Source organism: Mustela putorius, unplaced genomic scaffold (assembly GCF_011764305.1).
Source record: "Mustela putorius furo isolate JIRA1106 unplaced genomic scaffold, ASM1176430v1.1 tig00003867_pilon_pilon_pilon, whole genome shotgun sequence".
In the NCBI taxonomy this organism is placed as follows: domain Eukaryota; kingdom Metazoa; phylum Chordata; class Mammalia; order Carnivora; family Mustelidae; genus Mustela; species Mustela putorius.
Genome location: NW_025422019.1, coordinates 10,404,539 through 10,425,142, shown reverse-complemented (window position 1 = coordinate 10,425,142; position 20,604 = coordinate 10,404,539). Strand labels below are relative to the sequence as shown.

At 39.0% G+C, this 20,604-nt stretch overlaps 1 protein-coding gene across 5 annotated transcripts in view; it reads left to right on the top strand.

The window, feature by feature from the left end:
• The window catches only part of INSIG2 (insulin induced gene 2), a 32,759-nt gene extending 17,025 nt beyond the window's left edge, over positions 1-15,734 (top strand). For all 5 annotated transcript variants that reach the window (XM_004759748.3, XM_013060090.2, XM_045066485.1 and 2 more), the window contains 4 exons: positions 8,420-8,544; positions 11,737-11,903; positions 12,083-12,182; positions 13,137-15,734. In XM_004759748.3, the coding sequence (XP_004759805.2) occupies positions 8,420-8,544; positions 11,737-11,903; positions 12,083-12,182; positions 13,137-13,178 (434 nt within the window). In that variant the 3' untranslated portion in view covers positions 13,179-15,734. The remainder of the gene's footprint in view (positions 1-8,419; positions 8,545-11,736; positions 11,904-12,082; positions 12,183-13,136) is intronic.
• Positions 15,735-20,604: the final 4,870 nt, after the last annotated feature.

The following is a 20,604-nucleotide window of genomic DNA, read 5'->3' as shown; positions in this document are numbered from 1 at the left end:
CTTGCATTCCCACCAACAGTATAGGAGGGTTCCCCTTTCTTCGCATCCTCGCCAGCATCTGTCATTTCCTGACTTGTTGATTTTAGCCATTCCAACTGGTGTGAGGTGATATCTCATTGTGGTTTTGATTTGTAATTCCCTGATGCCGAGTGATATGGAACACTTTTTCATGTGTCTGTTGGCCATCTGGATGTCTTCTTTGCAGAAATGTCTGTTCATGTCCTCTGCCCATTTCTTGATTGGATTATTTGTTCTTTGGGTGTTGAGTTTGCTAAGTTCTTTATAGATCTTGGACACTAGTCCTTTATCTGATATGTCGTTTGCAAATATCTTCTCCCATTCTGTCAGTTGTCTTTTGATTTTGTTAACTATTTCCTTTGCTGTGCAAAAGCTTTTGATCTTGATGAAATCCCAATAATTCATTTTTGCCCTTGCTTCCCTTGCCTTTGGCGATGTTCCCAGGAAGATGTTGCTGCGGCTGAGGTCGAAGAGGTTGCTGCCTGTGTTCTCCTCAAGGATTTTGATGGATTCCTTTCTCACATTGAGGTCCTTCATCCATTTTGAGTCTATTTTCATGTGTGGTGTAAGGAAATGGTCCAATTTCATTTTTCTCCATGTGGCTGTCCAATTTTCCCAGCACCATTTATTAAAGAAGCTGTCTTTTTTCCATTGGACATTCTTTCCTGCTTTGTCGAAGATGAGTTGACCATAGAGTTGAGGGTCTATTTCTGGGCTCTCTATTCTGTTCCATTGATCTATGTGTCTGTTTTTGTGCCAGTACCATGCTGTCTTGATGATGACAGCTTTGTAATAGAGCTTGAAGTCCGGAATTGTGATGCCACCAACGTTGGCTTTCTTTTTCAATATCCCTTTGGCTATTCGAGGTCTTTTCTGGTTCCATATAAATTTTAGAATTATTTGTTCCATTTCTTTGAAAAAGATGGATGGTACTTTGATAGGAATTGCATTAAATGTGTAGATTGCTTTAGGTAGCATAGACATTTTCACAATATTTATTCTTCCAGTCCAGGAGCATGGAACATTTTTCCATTTCTTTGTGTCTTCCTCAATTTCTTTCATGAGTACTTTATAGTTTTTTGAGTATAGATTCTGTGCCTCTTTGGTTAGGTTTGTTCCTAGGTATCTTATGGTTTTGGGTACAATTGTAAATGGGATGGACTCCTTAATTTCTCTTTCGTCTGTCTTGTTGTTGGTGTAGAGAAATACAACTGACTTCTGGGCATAGATTTTATATCCTGACACTTTACTGAATTCCTGTACAAGTTCTAGCAGTTTTGGAGTGGAGTCTTTTGGGTTTTCCACATATAGTATCATATCATCTGTGAAGAGTGATAATTTGACTTCTTCTTTGCCGATTTGGATGCCTTTAATTTCCTTTTGTTGTCTGATTGCTGAGGCTAGGACCTCTAGTACTATGTTGAATAGCAGTGGCGATAATGGACATCCCTGCCGTGTTCCTGACCTTAGCGGAAAAGCTTTCAGTTTTTCTCCATTGAGAATGATATTTGCAGTGGGTTTTTAATAGATGGCTTTGATGATATTGAGGTATGTGCCCTCTATCCCTACACTTTGAAGAGTTTTGGTCAGGAAGGGATGCTGTACTTTGTCAAATGCTTTTTTAGCATCTATTGAGAGTATCATATGGTTCTTGTTCTTTCTCTTATTGATGTGTTGTATCACATTGACTGATTTGCGGATATTGAACCAACCTTGCAGCCCTGGAATAAATCCCACTTGGTCGTGGTGAATAATCCTTTTAATGTACTGTTGAATCCTATTGGCTAGTATTTTGGTGAGAATTTTCGCATCTGTGTTCATCAAGGATATTGGTCTATAGCTCTCTTTTTTGATGGGATCCTTGTCTGGTTTTGGGATCAAGGTGATGCTAGCCTCATAAAATGAGTTTGGAAGTTTTCCTTCCATTTCTATTTTTTGGAACAGTTTCAGGAGAATAGTAATTAGTTCTTTAAATGTTTGGTAGAATTCCCCCGGGAAGCCATCTGGCCCTGGGCTTTTGTTTGTTTGGAGATTTTTAATGACTGTTTCAATCTCCTTACTGGTTATGGGTCTTTTCAGGCTTTTTATTTCTTCCTGATTCAGTTGTGGTAGTTTATTTGTTTCTAGGAATGCATCCATTTCTTCCAGATTGTCAAATTTGTTGGCGTAGAGTTGCTCATAGTATGTTCTTATAATAGTTTGTATTTCTTTGGTGTTAGTTGTGATCTCTCCTCTTTCATTCATGATTTTATTTATTTGCGTCCTTTCTCTTTTCTTTTTGAGAAGTCTGGCCAGGGGTTTATCAATTTTATTAATTCTTTCAAAGAACCAGCTCCTAGTTTCGTTGATTTGTTCTATTGTTTTTTTGGTTTCTATTTCATTGATTTCTGCTCTGATCTTTATGATTTCTCTTCTCCTGCTGGGCTTAGGGTTTCTTTCTTGTTCTTTCTCCAGCTCCTTTAGCTGTAGGGTTAGGTTGTGTACCTGAGACCTTTCTTGTTTCTTGAGAAAGGCTTGTACCGCTATATATTTTCCTCTCAGGACTGCCTTTGTTGTGTCCCACAGATTTTGAACTGTTGTATTTTCATTATCATTTGTTTCCATGATTTTTTTCAATTCTTCTTTAATTTCCCGGTTGACCCATTCATTCTTTAGAAGGATACTGTTTAGTCTCCATGTATTTGGGTTCTTTCCAAACTTCCTTTTGTGGTTGAGTTCTAGCTTTAGAGCATTGTTGTCTGAAAATATGCAGGGAATGATCCCAATCTTTTGATACCGGTTGAGTCCTGATTTAGGACCGAGGATGTGATCTATTCTGGAGAATGTTCCATGTGCACTAGAGAAGAATGTGTATTCTGTTGCTTTGGGGTGAAATGTTCTGAATATATCTGTGATGTCCATCTGGTCCAGTGTGTCGTTTAAGGCCTTTTTTTCCTTGCTGATCTTTTGCTTGGATGATCTGTCTATTTCAGTGAGGGGAGTGTTAAAGTCCCCTGCTATTATTGTATTATTGTTGATGTGTTTCTTTGATTTTGTTATTAATTGGTTTATATAGTCGGCTGCTCCCACGTTGGGGGCATAGATATTTAAAATTATTAGATCTTCTTGTTGGACAGACCCTTTGAGTATGATATAGTGTCCTTCCTCATCTCTTATTATAGTCTTTGGCTTAAAATCTAGTTGATCTGATATAAGGATTGCCACTCCTGCTTTCTTCTGATGTCCATTAGCATGGTAAATTCTTTTCCACCCCCTCACTTTAAATCTGGAGGTGTCTTCGGGCTTAAAATGAGTTTCTTGGAGGCAACATATAGATGTGTTTTGTTTTTTTATCCATTCTGATACCCTGTGTCTTTTGACAGGGGCATTTAGCCCATTAACATTTAGGGTAACTATTGAGAGATATGAATTTAGTGCCATTGTATTGCCTGTAAGGTGACTGTTACTGTATATGGTCTCTGTTCCTTTCTGATCTACCACTTGTAGGCTGTCTCTTTGCTTAGAGGACCCCTTTCAATATTTCCTGTAGAGCTGGTTTGGTGTTTGCAAATTCTTTCAGTTTTTGTTTGTCCTGGAAGATTTTAATCTCTCCTTCTATTTTCAATGATAGCCTAGCTGGATATAGTATTCTTGGCTGCATGTTTTTCTCGTTTAGTGCTCTGAAAATATCATACCAGCTCTTTCTGGCCTGCCAGGTCTCTGTGGATAAGTCAGCTGCCAATCTAATATTTTTACCATTGTATGTTACAGACTTCTTTTCCCGGGCTGCTTTCAGGATTTTCTCTTTGTCACTGAGACTTGTAAATTTTACTATTAGGTGACAGGGTGTGGGCCTATTCTTATTGATTTTGAGGGGCGTTCTCTGAACCTCCTGAATTTTGATGCTCGTTTCCCTTTGCCATATTGGGGAAATTCTCCCCAATAATTCTCTCCAGTATACCTTCTGTTCCCCTCTCTCTTTCTTCTTCTTCTGGAATCCCAATTATTCTAATGTTGTTTCGTCTTATGTTGTCACTTATCTCGAATTCTCCCCTCATTGTCCAGTAGCTGTTTGTCCCTCTTTTGCTCAGCTTCTTTATTCTCTGTCATTTGGTCTTCTATATCACTAATTCTTTCTTCTGCCTCATTTATCCTAGCAGTGAGAGCCTCCATTTTTGATTGCACCTCATTAATAGCTTTTTTGATTTCAACTTGGTTAGATTTTAGTTCTTTTATTTCTCCAGAAAGGGCTTTTTTTTTTTATCTCCCGAGAGGATTTCTCTAATATCTTCCATGCCTTTTTCAAGCCCGGCTAGAACCTTGAGAATTGTCATTCTGAACTCTAGATCTGACATATTACCAATGTCTGTATTGATTAGGTCCCTAGCCTTTGGTACTGCCTCTTGTTCTTTTTTTTGTGGTGAATTTTTCCGTCTTGTCATTTTGTCCAGATAAGAGTATATGAAGGAGCAAGTAAAATACTAAAAGGGTGGCAACAACCCCAGGATAATATGCTTTAACCAAATCAGAAGAGATCCCAAATCATGAGGGGGGAGAAAGGGGATAAAAAGAGGTTCAAAAAGGAAGAATTAAGGAAAAATAGAAAAAAAAAGAAAAGAAAAGAATTTTAAAAAAGAAAACGAATAAAGAAAAATATAAAAAAGAAAAATATATATATTAGATAAAATAGTTAAAAAACGTTAAAAAAGAAAAGGGTAAAAGTTAAAAAAAATTTTACCAGAAGGCGAGAAAAAAAAATGAAAAAGAAAAAAATTAAATTATCTTTAAGACTAAAAAAAAATCACAGGGAGAAAGCCATGAGTTCCGTGCTTTGCCTTCCCCTCCTCTGGAATTCTGCTGCTTTCCTTGGTATTGAAACCGCACTCCTTGGTAGGTGAACTTGTTCTTGGCTGGATTTCTTGTTGATCTTCTGAGTGAGGGGCCTGGTGTAGTGATTCTCAAGTGTCTTTGTCCCAGGCGGAATTGCACCGCCCTTACCAGGGGCTGGGCTGAGTAATCCGCTCAGGTTTGCTTTCAGGAGCTTTTGTTCCCTGAGCGCTTTCCGTAGAGTTCCGGAGGACGGGAATACAAATGGCGGCCTCCTGGTTTCTGGCCTGGAGGAGCCGAGAGCCCGGGGCCCCACTCCTCAGTGCACCCTCAGAGAACAGCGCCCAGTTACTCCCGTCTGCCTGACCTCCGGCCGCGGTCCGAGCTCACCGAGCCTGTGGCTGGTTCAAGGCAACACCGAGCTGTGAGCTTACTGTCAGCTCTGTCTCTGTAGCCGGCTTTCCCGTTCCAATACCCGCAAGCTCTGCGACACTCAGACACCCCCGATCCTTCTGTGACCCTGCGGGACCTGAGGCCACGCTGATCCCGTGTGGGCTTTGCCCCGGTTTAGCCTCTGGAGCGATGTCCCTCAGCGGAACAGACTTTTAAAAGTCCTGATTTTGTGCTCCGTTGCTCCGCCGCTTGCCGGGAGCCAGCCCCTCCCCCCGGGGTTTATCTTCCCGTCGCCTTCCCGTCTCCGCCGGTGCTACCTTTCAGAAAGTGGTTGGTTTTCTGTTTCTAGAATTGCTGTTCTTCTCTTCAATCTGCCGATGGATTTGAAGGTGTTTCCAATCTTTAGATAAGCTATCTAGCTGATCTCCTGCTAGCTGAAGTAGTCTCAGCCTGCTACTTCTCCGCCATCTTGACTCCTCCCCCCACCCCCGACAGTGGGTATTTTCATTGTCCATACTTTTCCCCAGACTTTCGCCTTGGATTAGAAAGCTCTTTCCACGCCACTGACGTGCTACACTCAGCTCCTCCCTCAGGGGCCCCCTTTTCTGTGAAGCTTTCCCAACACTCCAGCACCCTGCCTCCCCTCAGCACATGCCAGAAGTCTGGGCCCCCACTAGGCCCTGTCAGTAACACCCCTAACATATTACTGTATTGCATTGTTTCTGTGCTCACTTTGGGACTGGGATCATGTCTTACTCTTTTTTTCTTTTAAAATCCCTGGCAAATAGCAAGAACTGGATATATTATGGGAATTTATTGAATGAAACATTGTGTAACTTGTCGTAGTTTTCCATGAAAGTCTATCTCTTTCAGTGGCTTCGTTTTTCCCCACCCTTTCTTGAAAAACATTTGATTTAACTGTTCCTCTTAGTGCATCACTGAATTAAACACAATACCCCAAAATGTGATGACTTAATATTGATGTTTTGCAAACTTCTTCTGCTTTTGTCTTGGTACGCTGTAACCAAGAGAAGTAAATCTATCCCAAGAGATGTTATTTTGCATCAGAGAGCCCTTCAATTAAGCAGGACAGTGTTTGCATATAATGTTATACAGGCATGATTTTAACAATCTCTTGTTAAAATAAAGTCAGAAGGAAGAGAAAAGAAGCCCAGACATCCTTCTGCTGAACTCACAAACAGTGGAGTCTCACTGTGCTGTAGACACTGCTATCAGACTCTGCCATGCCTTTATTTAAAGGGAAGGAAGAAGACATTTAATGGAAAGTGACAAGCTTCCTCGAATTCTTCTTCTCAGTGAGCAACCGAGAACCATGCATACTCAATGGATTTGATTTTTATTGGCAAATCCCAAGGTTGGCAGCGTGGCAGTTTAAATTCCTTTTTGTGTTTTTGCTTTCTCTCCTCAGTTGTCTCTCACTTGTGAGTCTGACATCACATGCATACAAATCTAGTCAATTTTACTTATTTATATCTTTGCACACACGTCAGTATTCTCTATGTGATAATTCTTTACCTATGGCATCAGCTGCTGAGGAAAATTGACTTGGAATGCCTGATCTTAGTTGATTTTAGTCAGCAACAGGCAAAGAGAGGAGAGAGAGGGAGAGAGAGAGTGAGGAATGACATGAGCTGTTAGTTTCATGACCCCTTGAGAGGAAAAAAAAAAAAAAAGGAGGTAATACTCATTATGATGTATTTCAACTGTTAGGCATGCTTGTTGCCATTTTAATTTTGTAGAAATTTGGAAATGCTGTCAGTTAATCTCCCAGGATTTTAGAGTCAAGCCTTTTAAATAGGAATATGATTTGAAAGTTTTAAATTTACTAATAGTTGTTGGAGGTCCACATTGCTGAAATTTGTTGTTAATCTCTTGATGGTCTATGAACCATCTCTACTCAGCAAAAGCCTAACTCAGAAGAGCACTTTCAGATTTGTGGATTAGAGCACACATATACCATTGCAGCTGCTCACCCCCAGATGGAGGGGTGACTGTGTGACCTCTTTTTAATACTGCTCCATTGGTCTGATAGCCTGTGGTTTTTGATATTAATTGATTTCTCTTTTTCCATAAAGATTGAATGTGTCTTTTGTAAGATCTAGCCAATACCAGGCCAGGCAGGGGGGGCGGTTCCTGATCCTCAGGCACTTAAGATTTTGGTACAGTAATTTCAAGATACATCATAGGTAGCACTGGACATCAGTTGTGTCTTTATTACTTGATGGCAACATGACTATTCTGTTTTTAGGGAAATGAGCAAGTCAAGGCTGATTAGCTATTTCCCATTAAATTTAATCTGTAGAAGTACATTTTCCTTATAACTTGTTGAAGAATGTTTTGGTTCATTAAGGCCTTTTTTTAGTGACTAACTATACATTTAAAATCTCTTTCCATAAATGAATAAAATGTTGACGTTTGACAAGTACTTTATTTAAAAATTGGGCGTGAATATTTGGAGTCTCAATCATAGACATTTTGTATACAGTTTTTCATAATTATATGGTTAACCTTCAAGATGTTCTTTCCAAAACTGAGAAATGTACTAAAATGACTTCTCACTTTTAAGAAGGAATTTAAATTTTAACTGAAAATGTACAGTTCTTATAGAGAACTCTATAGAGGGGAACATCAGGACACAGCCCTGGGCACAGGAGACAAGCTGGAGGCACTAGAGTAATCTGTAGACCAGGACATCCGTAGCCATTGGAACAAACACTATGTGTGGGGTGACCTTACTGTATTCATTTATGCTTCCAGCTTTTCTTTGGACAGTTTATGCGGCATTTTATAACATGCTTCATGGTTATGTACTTCAGAGAGAACATTGCTTAGCTGCCAGCTGGTCTGATGTTTTCAGATCTCAGAGATAGGAGTAGTAGAGAAGAAGCATGCAGCATCTAGTGCAAACTGCTAAATCATGACTCATACAGTGAAGTAGTGCTCTGCAATTATAATTTGGAATACTGTTGTAATCATTTACAGTGCTTTCTGCAGTGGTGTTATCTCCCAACCCCCCTTTGGGGAGGTAAGTTTAAAAATATCAGTGATTGATGTTAAGCAACTTGGAGAGCTTTTGAAACAATCTTTCAAATGCTTGTGGGGGTTGTAGTGACTCTTTTAGCTTAAGTTTTGCCAGTATAGCATTGGAGATGACTTAATTTTTTTCTCCTTCTTTCCACAGCTGTGATTGGGTTATTATACCCCTGCATTGACAGACATCTAGGAGAACCACATAAATTTAAAAGAGAGTGGTCCAGTGTGATGCGGTGCGTAGCCGTCTTTGTTGGTATAAATCATGCCAGCGCTGTATCCTTTCCGCTGTAACGAAATGCATAATCACAAAGCAGTTCCAACAAACCAAAGGTTAAACAGTCCCTTGCAACTTCACCATTGTCAAGTTGTGATATGTCCCCTTTGTCATAAAAAGAACATGTGCTATGTTGTTGAAATATCACGGTAGCAGCCGTGCAGTTAATGCTTTGGGTATGGCCTTTTATTTAAACCCCCGTGTTTCAGGACCACTGAACAACTTGGCACGTTTAAACATTTTGCGTGTTCTTCTTGAACTAGGTTACATAATTCTGTGTAGTTTTGCTAACTCTTTGATTGAAACAAATACATTTTCAAAGGATTTCTTCCCTCTCTCTTTTCGTTTAAGACTTGCCAGTGAGGACGTGTGGTGGCTTCAGGATGCTGGCTGGTTTTTTAATTTGTTTTTAATGTATGGAATCTGTAATTTTTTCCAAGAAAAGATTCATCCACTGGTTTTAATCAATGCCAGCAAACCACATAAATGTTCTTAAAGGTGTAGTAAGTGGAAATGTTTAGCTTAGATACTGGCCAAAAAAACATTTGTCCCTAAGGTACATATATTTAAAGTCTGATCATTTATGGATTCTGACATTTTATTTCATGATCAGAGTGTTTTTTTGAGAATCCCAGCTGGAAAGGTAAAGTAGCCTCTATTTCCCTTCTTCCCCATCTTTTCCCTGATAGCACAGAGAAAAAAAAGTCCACCCCAGAATAAAAGTTTTTGCTCTTATAAGACTTTCATCCTGTCATCCTCCCGACTGCCTCTCCTCTCCTCTCCCGCCCCTGACTTTCCTTTGTGGAAGAAGAGAGCCTGGGACTGGCTAGTGCAGTCTTCCCTCTTCTAGAAGATGTGGCTTAGAGAGTGGAAGGGGCAGGAGCTTTGATGCTGGGAAGAGCATGCAGTGCAGGTCAGGCTGCCTAGGGTTCCCTTGTGTGGCTCTGCACTGGGCTGGCGGCTGGTGGTTAGCTGGTGAGAGGGTGGGGTACACGGTGGATGGATTCCTGTGTCTTTCATAGGAAATACTGAGCTGTTTTGGAGAAGCTTGAGAAGGGGAACAAGGGCAGGTGGCAAGGTCCTCCATTCTGCAAACACATTTGCCTTTCTTTTCTCCAGTTGTGCTAGCCCTTGGGGATTTGTAAATTTGGAAGCCCCTCAGTGGTGGTTACTAGTTTGGTTTTCCATTTCCATTTGTATTAAAGAATTTCCCAACAAGTTTTGCTTGGAGGAATCTTTGAGATTTAGGATTTTATAACAAACAGATCTAGTGGTGGGGAGTGCTTAAAAAGATAGACTCATAAAATACTGTATCTAAAGGAAAACTTAGAAATCACCCAGTTATACATTTTCTTTATAAAGATAACAAGACAAATGAAAGCTAAGAGTTAGGTACTTTGCCAAGGTGCTCGTCCTGCAAGGCTGGGACAGAGGTGAGATCAGACCACAGAGATCCTGGCTTGAGTCTAGAAAGGGCTCCTTCCCTCATTCAGGAGCCCCCTAAGCATGTAAATCCCTCCCAACTGGTGGATTAGACCATTCTATCACAGATGTTTCAGGTGTTTTTAAATAGACAAGTTTAGATAGTCTTTTCTGGAATTTAAAAACCTTTATATATCTAATTTAAGTTTTTTGCTTAGGTCATTCTTTTTTTCTCTGGCAATGAAATACTTGAATATAGTGATTTCTTTTTTACTGTTCTGTTCACCATTGAAGCAAAATCCAAAATGTCTGCAAAATTTATCACATAGACTTAATAATATTAGGTTCCTTAGACTAGAGAAAATCCCATGGTACTATTTTCCAGGTAGAAGTATTTTACCTATTTACCCTTATTTTCCTTTGATTCTTAATAAAGTTTGTTTAGTTATCAAAGATAGAACTCAGTGAATATCAAATTCCACTCTTTATAAGAATGTTTATTGCATAGAAAAATCAGAGCATATAACCTTTCCTTTGGAGTGTTAGGTATAATGCCTGCAAAAGAATAAGAAAAGCTTTTGCAGAAAGCATACCATAAACTGTAGGGTTTTTTTATTTTTTTATTTTGGTAAATCAACCTAATCAGGAAATGACTTTGAGAAAATGGCCAAAGATGGCCCTCAGATGCTAAGAAGTACATGAAGTGGGTGTTGGAGATACCAGCCGGTGTAGTAGGGGTGGGGGTGGGTGGTAAGTACAGGATGTTAAAGGAAGTGGGAAGTAGTTTTATATGCATTTTTTGAACTTCTCCTCTCTTCTCTGTAGTGGCAGCATGGCCAGTTAGTTTGGTTGAGCTATCTAGCCCCCCCTGGGGAGCCGGATATAGAGCCAAGATGTGGCCTTTGGGACATAGATAATGCCCTTTTAATGATACTTGAAATTAATTCCTTTAGTGTAATCCTCTAGCAAAGAAATGAGAAAATTGAATTTGTAAAGCTTCGTTTTGCCCAGAGATTTTGGAGTAGAAAAGGGCTGCACATTTGTGAATAGATGCTTAAGTAAGTGACGGAAATAAAATATCATTTGAGCAAACTGTCCTATACCAGAAAGTCTCAGGCACCAAAATAGCTTGGCAGGTTGCAAGATAATGTTCACTTCAAGGCTTTATCCTCAACAAATTAAAACTAGAACAGTTGACATAATAGAAAGGGATACTGTGTCCTTGGTCCTCTTGTTTCTGAACTGCATTATTATAAAATGTGTCTGTCAGTAAATCATATAAAGAATGTGGTACCCTGTTAAATAGCTGTCAACTCTTCTATTTTCAAGTTCTTGTATGATTCACAAGTAATTCTGAACCTGTTTGAGAAGTAATATTGGTTTCTTTTTTAGCAAAAATGTGTTCCTTTAGCAGTACTTGTGTTCCGAGACCTCTGGTTACATTTTTAGCAAAGAAAGCATTTCTCATGTAATGGGTCTGATCTTATAATTGTGAATGTAGACAGAAGTTTTTTTTGGGGTGGGTTGTGGGGGAAATACAAGTAGGTGGGATCTGTTAATGAAATATCATGCTCTCTGTGTATCTTTAGTAAATATCGCAGACAATTTTAATCTCACCCGTTGTCCTGCATTGTATGGAAAGACTGAACTCACTCTCGAATAAGCAATCAGTTCCTGTCTCAGCAGTAACATCTTATTTTAGAAAAATGAACAGTTGGTATTATTTGGTGACAAGTTTTAAGAAGATGACTCTTTAACACTGATCTCAGAAAGTGGATTTTGATAACAACATACAGTTGTCTCTCACACTGGCTGCACTCTCCATTGGACTATGGTGGACGTTTGATAGATCTAGAAGTGGTTTTGGCCTTGGAGTAGGAATTGCTTTCTTGGCAACCTTGGTCACTCAACTGCTAGTCTATAATGGTGTTTATCAGTAAGTATTCTTTTTGGTGCTTGTTTGCTAAAAGAAATAAACAATTGATTTCAGAATTGAGATTTTGGAATTGGGTTAGCCATTTTAATGTACAGAGTAACTTATTTCCATTGTAATTTTCTTTATATGTATCATTGTACTTCCTGGTTGGGTTGTTAAAAACATTTCTGTTATTCTAGATATACATCTCCAGATTTTCTCTATGTTCGTTCTTGGTTACCATGTATATTTTTTGCTGGAGGCATAACAATGGGAAACATTGGTCGACAACTGGCAATGGTAAGCTGATGCTTATTATTTCATCCGTTATTGAGTTGTAAAACAAGTTTTCTCCAAGCCAAGCATACTGAGAGTCAAAGGAACCCCTGGATAGAAAGGCTAAAAGGTGTTATGGATAAGGTGATAGGATTTAACCTCTAATTTTTTTTTAACTAGTCTATAGTCTATCACAGAGAGACAGTTTTTAAAAGTGAAAAGCATCCTTACTAATAACTATGTTGCTTCAATAGATATAGATTAGGACTATCTCTGGCAAATCAAGATGTTTGAACATTTTAGTTAAAAAGAAAAAGGACGCTGTTGGTCATGCCTGTCGTGAATGGGAGGAGTCAGGGAGCTGCATTTGGAGGCCAGAGTAGTTAGATAAGTGCTCTGTCATTGTAGCTGCTAGGAGAACTGAGTGGCTTGGGTGGCTGTCTTTTTGATAGTCTGGCCATCCAATTATCTCAAGCCCATTAGTTTCCTTTATCTTGAATTGTGGGTGAACATTTGTAGCTGTACTTCTAAAATACTGTCTTGACCAGAAGATTTTGCTAATGTAATAGTCTTCTCCCCCTTGATTTTATAAAGTGATTTGAAAAAAATATTACCTGAATTCACTGTATAGTCCTGCTCTTAAGTTCATGACCTTCCTTTGCTGATTCGCCTTACCAAGCACTCAGAGAAACCCGTTTGCCTCCCTTCGTGTTATAGGATTGATCTGAATCATACTGTTATCATTTACGTATGATGCAGAAACCTTGTTTTTTGCCTGTGTTTGCTATGTCTCTTTCACTTCTTGACTGTGAGCTTTCTTTTTCCCATCACATTTGTCATTTGCTTCTAATCCTTGCATAACTCTCAGATTCTTTGACAAATAAAGTGGGCATATGTTAATAAAGTATTAATTTCTAGTCTGTATGGAAATTGCTATTCAAAATACACCTTAATCTGTTAACCTTTTAATTTTTACAGTATGAATGTAAAGTTATTGCAGAAAAATCTCATCAGGAATGAAGAAGGCAAAAATATCTTCTATACAGAAAAACAGGATGAAAAGGGCACGTAAATGATCGCTATATCAACAAAGCTTCGGACTGTAAAATTGCCAGGATGCAGTTTTTCCCTTGATTGGTGTATATATTTGTGTGTATGTGTGTATGTGTGTGTGTGTGTGTGTGTAGATATGTATATATCTACACACACACATACACACACTTCCACACATATACATGCACATACGCATGTATTTCTGCAATCTGTGATTGCTTCATCTGTAAATCAGTTACAAACCTTGATGTATTTGACTTAAATAACTATAAAATATATGCACTACGTTAAACAGCGTGTTCATTAATAGATGAAATTTTTTAATTAATTTTTTAAACATACCATATATTGTATCACAATGTTGATGTGCCAAAATATTCTGTTATTGTCATGCAGAGTATAAGAATGCTTGAACAGTTTATAAACTTAGTGAAATAAAATAAGAGGAAAGCCAAAAAAAGAGAAAGAAAAAGAAAAATGGAAAGCTGGTATATTCTCTTCTGCTTATGTTGTGCCTTTTCATTTTTCTAATCGCAGCAGTATGAGTTATGGGTGCCCTGACGAATGGTTAGTTTCTATTTTAATGTTGTCTCAGAGAGCTTGGGTGTTTTAATTGGTAATGAAAATGAACTTCCATAGAACATTTTAAAACCTGCATTACTGGAGAGCATCCAAAAAGGAATTCTGCTGGAGGTAAAAGTGATGAGCAGGAGAGGGTTATCAGCATTAAATTGTTTTAAGTCTAAGTCTGCAAGGCTATATGTAATTAAAAGAAGGCACCATTGGGAAATTTAGCTAGAATAAATATGTTATAGAAATACCAAAATGACCTTTTGCAGTGCCACAAAGTGTGAAATGATGTTGTCTTTTGCAGTACAGTAACTCACTGCTTTTGCACATGGAACACCTAAGAAACCCTAAACAGATCAAAATGAAGTTTCTAATTCTCTTGGGTTCTGTAATCTGTTGGGTTCTGTGAAGCAAACCACATTAGCCTGTCTGGGTCACATGACTGACGGTCAGTGGAATGCCATCTGGGGAATGGATGAGCATATCACTTTTTTTATATTCATATGTCCATGAGTGAACAGTTCAAGCCTGTTCCAGAATGTCCTGAGATGGCATATACCATGCATGTTAAAGATTTCAATAGCAGTTTTGTGCATATCTTTCCAACAATGGGAACCATTTAAGTGTGGTTTAAACATATTTTTAGTTAACTTTTTCCTCAGTTTTTATTTTTGAAATTGATGACAATTGTCTGATACACAGGGGTGGAACTTTCTCCCTACTTTGGGTTTGTGTGTGTGTCCGTGTGTGTGTGTGTGTGTGTGTGTGTGTGTGATTGAGTGAGTGAGAGAGAATGTACATGTAGAAATGTATGTGCATGTGCCCATGCTCTCGTAATGTGTCAACTAGATACTGTAATTTTGGGGTTTAAAACCATTGCTGTCAGACTGAGATCTCATATGCCAAACTTTAATCTGCTTTTACATTTTATGGCTGAAAGTATGAAGATCCTAAAAGGATTTCATATTGAATATATGTATACAATCTTAACTATAGTGGTGGTAAACATACTACTATAATTTATTATTCTATCTTCCAGATAATGTTATTCATTTAGAACAAATAAGGTATATTTTTAGAATCAACTTTGTAAGCACTATAAATCTTTAATAAGTTATAAGGTCTATGATGTGTTTACTTTGAAAATTGCTGTTAAAAGCAAGATGTATTAAATACATAATTATCATCTTGGTTAAGAGTCATTTTTTTCTTCCTCGTGCTAAATCTTAGAATCTAATACTGAGAGTTAATTTAATAAAATTAACATGTATGATTGAATTTCCTAAGAAATAATGAAAGGAAACCAAGTCTAATATTACAGGAATTGAATGGTTATCACTTGGGAATTCTCAAGATTATTTTCAGATCATTTAGAAAACAAGATATTAGTGGCAAAAATAAAATTGTTTTGATATTTTGATAAACATGTAAATATATTACATCCAGTTTTTTGCAGTGAAAGAAAGTAGACATCTTTCAACATTGCTACATTGGCAGCACTTCCTCTTATTAAAGTTCTGGAAAGCAAACACTTGAAAACTGAAACTTAATTCTACAAAAGCACAGGAAAACAATTGAAATTAACTATCCAGAATCCTGCTGATACTTTTGTTATAAAATTTATTTGTTTGCACTGAGCCATTTTACGTTGATCAAGGGCGGTGGAACCTCTTAGTGGCACATACATTCACACGTCTTGTATTTTCTAGGTGGAATCCGGACTTGGTCATTATTAAATAGTTCTCTAATTTTCTTGGCTCACTTGTCTGCACAGTGAAGTACAGCTAACCCTTGAACAACAGGCACTGACTCCTGCACAGTCCAAGGTCTGCATACAACTTTTGACTCTCCCCAAAACTTAACTACTTGTAGCCTTACTGATAACATATTTTGTGTATGTATTGTATTTTGTATTCTTATAATAAAGATGGAGAAAAAGTGTTCTTAAGAAAATCATAAGGAAGAGAAAATACATTTACAGTACTGTACCACATTTATCGAAAAAAATCCACATATAAGTGGACCTGTGTGGTTCAAACCCAGGTTGTTCAAAGGTCAACTGTGTGTTGTTTGTAAGGTAATTCAATTCAATTCTATTAATGGTCTGTGTGTGTAAAGTCCTAGGTTTGCGCATGTGGAAGAATGTGCTTCACTCTCCTAGAACATTTAGCAGGCCTTAGAATTCTAGGTTCATAGGCTAACCCACTGCCCCCTGCCCCATCACTCCCATTATGTTGAAGACTTTTAACTCATTGTTTATGCCATCTAGTGTTGGAGATGATAAATCTATTAGTGTGATTTTCTTTCCTTTGTAGGTAATTTTGGTTTTTCTCTCCAGGAGCTTTTACACAGAATTTTCTTTATCTTCACAGTTAACTCAGTTTCACTTTGACCTGTTTAGCTTTAGATTTGTTTTTACTTTTCTTGCTTGTTATTCAGTATGCACTTTCATTCTGTGTGCTCATGTCTTCAATTCTGGGAAAATTTTCAAGCTGGCTGCATATTGGAATCATATGGGAACTTGTAAGTATGCTGATGCCTTGTTCCCACTCCCAGAGACTCTAAAATAATTGGCCTGGGGTGTGCGCTGAACATGAAGATTTTCATAAATTCCCCAGCCAGTTTTGATGTGCAGCCCAGATTGCTATTGGTTGGTGTAGATGCATGTAAGATGAGGGGAATGTTTGAGGCGAGAGAGAAATCCTAACTTTGGGAACGAAGAGTGAGGGACACATTGAGATACATTTTAGACTAACATCTGAACCTGATGACTTGAGTGTGAAGGATAAGGAAGAGAAGTGGGACTTAACATTTCTTTCTTGGGAAACTAGGTGGATGGTATTCCTATAAACCAAAGAGGAATGCAGAGAAGCAGGTGGGTGGGTAAAGTTAATGAGTTTGATCAGCTCAGCTATGTCTGGAACATCTGGTAAAGATGCATCATAAGCAATTGGATATAGCAGTCTGGGTTATTGGATGGAAGTGAGGGAGCTTGTCGTTGGCATGTGTCCATGATCTTTGACACTGTGGAGGTGGATGAGATCTCCAAGGAGCATGTTAGAACAAACAGAGATGAGATCTGAGGCCTAGTGGTGTGTGCAGAAGAGCTGGTGAAGGAGGTGGAGGGGCTGTGGTCAGAAGTGGGAGAAGAAATAAAAGAGCGATGTGCTTGAAACCAGAGCAGAAGGCAGTTCCTGGCAGAAGGGAGCTAGAAGTTTGAAGTGCAGTTGGAAGGAAGTATTAACCTTATAGGTAAAGGGGATGTGACTGTTTTATGTTGGAAAGTGCTTTTCCTAACCTTTTTATCTTAACATTTGAAGTCTTTCATTGTATACCAATAGCTTACAAAACATATTTGGGACAAGTCTGATCATATACTGAGGTGTATATTACAAGTGAGGGCAGCTGGGATTAGCTAGAGAACTTTGAGGGAATGGTGGAGATTTGGACAGCCTCTACAAAGAATAGACACAGGGACTGACTGGAGATAAAGAAAGAGTTTCTAGATCATTTGAGGCCATCAAGGACTCAAGGCCAGAGATAAGATTCTTACAGCGGAGCCAGTCAACATGGTAGTGCCATGTCTAGGGGGGCTCAGTAGTCCAGGAGTTTAGGGCAATTGTGATGGGATAGATTGATTCTCATTGGGAATTTATTGGAAGACATGGCACAAAGGCTATGTGAAAAATGAGTGGAGGCTTCTAACAAAAGATCAAGGGATCTTTTATCACGGGATCCAGGCAAATTGGGAAGGGAAGTTGAATCAGCAGTGCTGACCTAACAGGGTATTATGCGAAACAAGTCACTCAGAGGAAGACAATTATATGATCTCCCTGATATAAGAAATTTGAAAGGCAGGATGGGGGGGGGTCACTGGGGAGAAGGGAGGGAAAAATGAAACAAGATGGGATGGGGGAGGGAGACAAACGGTAAGAGGCTCTTATTCTCAGGAAACAAACTGAGTGTTGCTGGGGGGTGGAGGGTAGGGATGGGTTGGCTGGGTGATGGACATTGGGGAGGGTTTGTGCTACAGTGTGTGCTGTAAATTATGAAAGCCTGGTGATTCACAGACCTGTACCCCTGAAAGAAACAATACATTATATGTTAATTTAAAAAAAAGTGGGGGGCGCCTGAGTGGCTCAGTGGGTTAAAGCCTCTGCCTTCCGTTCAGGTCATGGTCTCAGAGTCCTGGAATTGAGCCCCGCATTGGGTTCTCTGCTCGGCAGAGAGCCTGCTTCCTCCCTCTCTCTGCCTACCTCTCTGTCTGCGTGTGATCTCTCTGTCAAATAAATAAATAAAATATTAAAAAGAAAGAAAGAAAGAAAGAATGAGTTGCGCTAAAAGGACTGAATGCCCTGAGGTAAAAAGCCCTTTTCCACAAAAAGGGTGATAGGCTTAGGGTTTGTAGTCAAGAATTTAGTGGAACATTTCCAGGTTGAGAGGTCCAAGGTGTGATCTAAACAACTTTGTTTACATAGTTCACCAACGTAGGTGGAGACACACCGCAGTGGAGTGGACTCAAGGCCCGCGTAACCAGCTATTAGAGCAGTAGTGGTGTTACCTGGAATGATCTCAGAGGTCAGGTGCAAAGGACGGTCTTATCTGTAATCCTCCCAACCATTTGAAGGAAATACTTACCAGATGCCTTGACTGGATTGGGGTTTTAATTAGAGTCCCTTCTCCCTTCTTTTACTTATTTTGTAGTTTAGTACCCCTACCTCCCGCCACATCATCTGAAATTTCAGCACAGGTTGTAGTAAATCCTGCTCAGCAGTCAGAGACATTTCCTCTTTACTCTAGGGTTTTTTTTTTTTTCTTTTCTTTTTGGTCTTTGTTCTTATTATTTGTTCTCTGTTTTTCTTCTCTCCTTTCCTTCTCAAATGCTTCTATCCAAAAGATCTTTGACCTTTTGTTTCTGTTTTCTGGATATCCCTTAGCTTTTCTCTGCTGTGCTGCACTCATTCAGTTAGTTAACTGGATCTTCCAGCTCAATGAGCTGCTCTTCAGCTATATCCACTTAGCTATATCCACTCGTCACTGGGTTTTTAATTTCAGTGATCACATATTGAGTTTTCTAAGATCTTTATTGTATTGTATTGTATTGCATTGCATTGTATGTATTGTATTTTATGGAAGTGTGTTGTCATTCTTGTATCTTCTGGGGATATTAATTTTTCTACTTTTAAAGGTCATAACTTTTCTACATAGCCAATGTAGGGAAGGGCAGGATGAGCCTATCTGTAGATATGAGTGCTCCCTTGTTGGCTTTGGGAGTACTACCACGCCTCTCTGAACATAGTCCTCACTCTTACCACTTTCATCTGGGGTGGATACCGTGTTGTCTCCATCCCAGTCCAAGATGGGGGAGTTGAAGTGTTGCATCAGCCCAATGGCTGCTTCCACAAGAGCCTATTTGAACCCATCAGGTCGGTTGGGTGTTTTCATCTCTGAGCGTCAGCCACCTCTGAGCTTAGAATCTGTGGTTTCATTTTTAGCAAGTCCCCTCCTTTAGGGTTTGTGAGCTGTGGTTTCTCTCCATCTATCTGGTCTCAGTTGTTTTCTCACTTTCTGGAGTTCCTTGTAGTATCTGGTCCATGAAGGATACATCTCATTTGGCAGTATAGTTGTGGATTTCTTTTCTTTTTAATTTTTTGTTGTTTCTATCGACCTGAGGTAGGAGAGAGAAGCTATAGCTTAAGTAGTCTGTTTTCCTGATTCAACTTTCTCCACTCCTTTTTGATACCATGAAATCATGCCTTCTGCCTGTCCATTTGTCTTTATGTTTCAAAAACTCCATTTAGTTAGGAGCTGAGAAAAATAGGTTAAGTCAATGGCTTCTTTTTTGGCCTCAATAAAAATTGAGGTATGGAGATTATTTTTTTCCTTTCAAAATACATTCAGTTCATTGAGTTCATTGTGCCAGAGGGTTAAGTATACCAGTATCTCTTCCTTTATGCCTCCCTTCTTTTTACCACTGATGAAACCTGTGAAACCTGTCATCTTTCTTTGTGATTTACAAGACAGACTTTTCCAGGGTTTGTCAGCTGTTCTGAAGACAATGTTGTTAAGTATCAGATTTGGCAGATCAGATAGATAATGATGTGCCTTGGAAAGAATGGGCTATTGATGAGCCTTGTGTCAGAACGGATTGCCATATATGGGCAATTTTTCCCTTTCACCATTTCCCTGGCTGCGGTCTCCATGAGGATTTCATGAACAAGGGGCAGTTTTGATTCCAAATCGAAACCATGCCCTGGTGTCCTTCTGTTCTTTTCATGGCAGGGTTTGCAATTGCTAATTCCTATGGTATTCCCAGAGGTGGGCTTTGAAAGTAATGAGCACTTAGGAAATATACTGCCACTTAAAATAAGCTTTTTTTTTTCATCACTGCTTTGAAAACAATAAATCCACTCCGAGCTACTGTGTTTCCATATGACTGTTGCCTTTGCAAGATTTGTCTCTTTCTTGGAAACACTTTTTGAGGATACTTGTACGGGATGTGATCATGGACCAATTCATTGTGATGAGCAATTGAGGAAACAAAGGGAAGAAAGAACCCAAGTGCTGAATCTGTTTGTTTTAGAAGAAAAGTTTCTAAAATGCATTTCCTGGGAATTTCTGCCACTGAATGAAACTCATTTCTATTCCCTTTGTAGTCATCACATGTCACTCCTAGATCTTCTGGGAATGTCTATCCAACCAAAGTATGACAGTGGCAGTTCTGTTTTGAAAAAAATCCTTTCTGCTTTTACAAAAGTCTGTGATTTTCCAGCAGGACATTACAGAAAAACGAAGTGCTACCCCATCATTTTGGGATCAGCCA